This window comes from Guyanagaster necrorhizus (assembly GCF_019112545.1).
Source record: "Guyanagaster necrorhizus MCA 3950 unplaced genomic scaffold BT62scaffold_13, whole genome shotgun sequence".
Classification (NCBI taxonomy): domain Eukaryota; kingdom Fungi; phylum Basidiomycota; class Agaricomycetes; order Agaricales; family Physalacriaceae; genus Guyanagaster; species Guyanagaster necrorhizus.
In genome coordinates, this window is record NW_025064892.1 from 672,339 (window position 1) to 675,924 (window position 3,586).

The window sequence follows — 3,586 nt, forward strand, 5'->3', positions numbered from 1 at the left end:
TCAAATGCAGAGAGCATGCTTGAATATGAGTTGTGTAAGGATTTCTTGCATATAAGCCATTGCTCTTGTCTAGACAGACTATCACTATATAAGAGGGATGATCATCAAGAGAAATTTGTATAGCCATGGGTATAAACTATTCTAAAAAGATAGCTCAAAGAAAAGAACCTAGAAACAATCATAAAATCCAAACTCATGGATAGACAATCATGTCTTCACCATCAGTCTCCAAATAGCTGCAGTGCTTCACTTCAACTTCCTGAATAAAACTCACATACCTAGTTATCAGTCAGTAACTGCACCCCTTTATGCTGCAGATATACTTTGATAATTACTTTTGCCTTGGTTGGATTTAGTCATAGCTATTACAGTGCTTTGTCAATTCAACTTTCCACTCCTACTGTCCAAAACTTTGCCAATCAATGACAATCATCATGCCAGTTGCCTTAATTGCCTTGATGCCATTCTCTACAAGGAATGAAAATCCTACAAGTCATCAGTATCAATTTGAGAAAAGGGTAAGTTGAACATCCAAACAAATCTGCCTCAGACTTCTAGAGTCCAATAACAAGCATGAGAACTCATGACCATCTCCAAGAAATGATTTTGAAGAATGAGATTCTGGCTCTGGCCACAGAGGATCCTCATAACCCTCAACTTTCATTGGCATAGAAGTCCTCCAGCAGTTCATGTGATGCAGAAATGCTTATTGATAAAGGAGAGGCTGGACAGAAGGGTGAATAGAAGTGATGGTAATGTCAGAGAGCAGATATGGTTCTATAACTTGGGCATTGTATGTCACTAGCAGAGAATTAACAAGAGTTATACAGAGGAAAGATATTATCCTTTTCCCAGGAAGATTGTTTAGATGTGTATACAGGTCCTAAAAACACCTCTTTGAAGAAGATGATCAAAATTTCCACTGGTAAGTCTGACTGGGACCTATATAGTTTTTATCAAAGAGAGATTCTTGTAGTCAGTTCAGAGCCCAGCAAATTGGAGATCCTTCAACTTGTTCTCTCAAGTGGCAAGCTAGAAAGGTATGATGAAAAGTGCATTAGAGTATGACTCCTAAGCAGAGCTGGCTGGAGAGTAGGGTAAAGGTGATGTACAGTCAACTCTCCAATAATCCATACCTCCAATAACCCATAGTCTCCCATACCCCATAGATTTTTGGATCCATTGACCTCATTCACAGAGAAATTAATGCCATAAATCCATACCACATACCACATAGCTTTTTCCAAGAATCTGCTCTCTGATAACCCATAGATACTTAGTCATTGTGCTGACAGTAGCATCTAGTGATGTCAATTTAAGAGAGCCAGATGGTTACTATGTTGGGGCTTGTTACAAGTCATTCCACAGCCCAATACTTTTATCTGATGTTTTTCCCTCTTTCTCTCATCTCCCTGGTTTAGCCTATATTTGTTATTTCTACTATATATATAAGCCAGTACATGTATTGTAGCAGGAGGTTTCTGCAATCAACCAGGTCTTTATGCCTGTCAGTGACTGCATGAGCCTTTCATGAGAGAAGTGACTTTTGCCACCCTCTCATATTTTTGACAGCTCCATTGGCTTAATCTTTGCTTTTATCTTTTTCTCTCTCTCATCTGTACTTTTCTCTCTAAACTCTCTATATCTCTCTTTGTTGATATCTGGATCTCCTATAGCTTGATCACCTGAGGACATTCCAACTTCAACACTAATATCTAATTTTCTCTCTACTTCTTGGTTTCTTAGAATGTCATATTACCCTTTGTGCAGCCATCACAACACCACTGTTGTATCAGCTACACTAGAGATAGACAGTCCTTTATCTCAGTTATCAGGTGAGTTGTCACCAACAGACTTTGATACTAAAAATGTGGCAGATTCTAGCACTGTGAGTGCTCAGGATGCTACCTCTGTTCTGGCTGTAAACCATGTTCCAGTGTCTGGTTTTACAGTGCTGAGAAACCTTCCTCTTGCCTGTGCACAAGCAGAGGAAGAGGATTTAAATCACTCAGAGAAATTGGAGAATGTTAGTTTCAAGAGAAATCCAACCACAGAAGTTTCAGATAATAATTCATCCTGTAGTGATATAGATAATGATTATGATTATGAATCATCTATATTTTCTACCTTCGAAAAAGCATTCCATAGTACAGATGCAGAAGAATACAATAGAATGGTAAGGCCTGTGAGGCTTTGCTGTACTCAGAGTCTTGATGACCTGGGGAAATGTGAAGTTTATTTTGGAAGACTACACAAAGAAAGAAAGCTCACAAAGGAACAGCTTTCTACTATTGATGCAGTCAAATGGAATTTGACAACTGCATAGCAGAAAATACTTGCCAAATGTCAGAACAAGCTGACAGAAAACAAGAGCCAAGAGCAACCTACTGTATCTCAGACTCCAATGGCTACACCTAGATCCAGCCAGCTCTTACATTGCTAAAGGAAAATTTGTCAACTGCAATCAGGAGACTGATGACACTGAATTAGATGTTGAGGCACAACATGAGACTCTTGAAACATAGAATTAGGCTCAAGATATCAATCAAGAAGTCTTTGAAGGTGATGTATCTCATTTGGAGGCATACCCAGAGGTTGAAGATGGTTTTATGACTGTCAGAAAGTCTTTTAAGCATAACAAACAAAAAGAAAGACCTCAGAAATTAAAACCAAAGACAAAGGTTCACAAAATAGGCTGCTATAATGCTCTTGAAATAGAAGAAACATGAGACAAAGGTTCTGAGTCAGATTTGGAGACAGAGTCTCAACCAAAAAAGACACTCTCTAAGACAAGTGCAAAATCTTTGGAACAAAAGACTGTCAGATCATTGACCAATCATAGAATGAGAAACATCATACAAAAACACTTGAAAGCATCTTCAAATACCTGTCATGGCAGCTGACATGAGTCTACTCATTCTGTGGATCAGCTACCCTCTGATAGCTTTTTGGCCAATATGTTAGATGTTGGCAAATCAAAAAAGCAGAAGATCTCATCTGAGTGTAAGAAGAAACTCAATAAGAAAAAGCTTGAGAAATAGAAGCATAAGCATTATGCTAGTTTCTCTAGCTCTGAATCATCAGAGTCTACTCCCAGTAATAAGTCTGACTCAGATTCAGATTCTAATTATTCAGAATCTTCTCTATCAGATGATGGTTCCTCAAGCACTGGTTCAAGCTCATCAAGCTCAAGTAGCAGTGATGCAAGTGATGAGTTAGATGCATCAGATAGCTTTGAGCCATCCAATCATAGACATTAACACTATCATTGTCATACTAGAAGGTATAGTTCCCATTGACATAAGTATAGAAGTCAAAAACATCACTGCAAAAGATTAATTTAACTAATATCTCCTACATCATATGACAATACAGCTGATGGTGAAAAATTCCATTATTTCACAATGGAATTGATCCAATTCTACAAAGAAAGTTAGATTCCAAAGAATGAACAGGTATTTCTGGCATCACATTATCTGAAGAGAAAGGCATTATCATTTTTCATTCAGAAAGTTTTAAAGAACCATGCAGAATAGACATTGATAGACTTTTTATAAGAAATCTTTAATTCATACTTCTCTTTAAA

General features: G+C 37.6%; 1 protein-coding gene across 1 annotated transcript; it reads left to right on the forward strand.

Moving 5' to 3' along the window:
- Nucleotides 1-434: 434 nt before the first annotated feature.
- Nucleotides 435-2,180, forward strand: BT62DRAFT_920117 (uncharacterized protein; the record flags this gene model as incomplete). The annotated part of the gene is made up of 7 exons (XM_043184196.1): nucleotides 435-518; nucleotides 638-793; nucleotides 856-925; nucleotides 977-1,040; nucleotides 1,747-1,835; nucleotides 1,878-2,026; nucleotides 2,091-2,180. 7 exons carry the CDS (start codon nucleotides 435-437, stop codon nucleotides 2,178-2,180), a joined length of 702 nt encoding a protein of 233 aa, XP_043039572.1.
- Nucleotides 2,181-3,586: the final 1,406 nt, after the last annotated feature.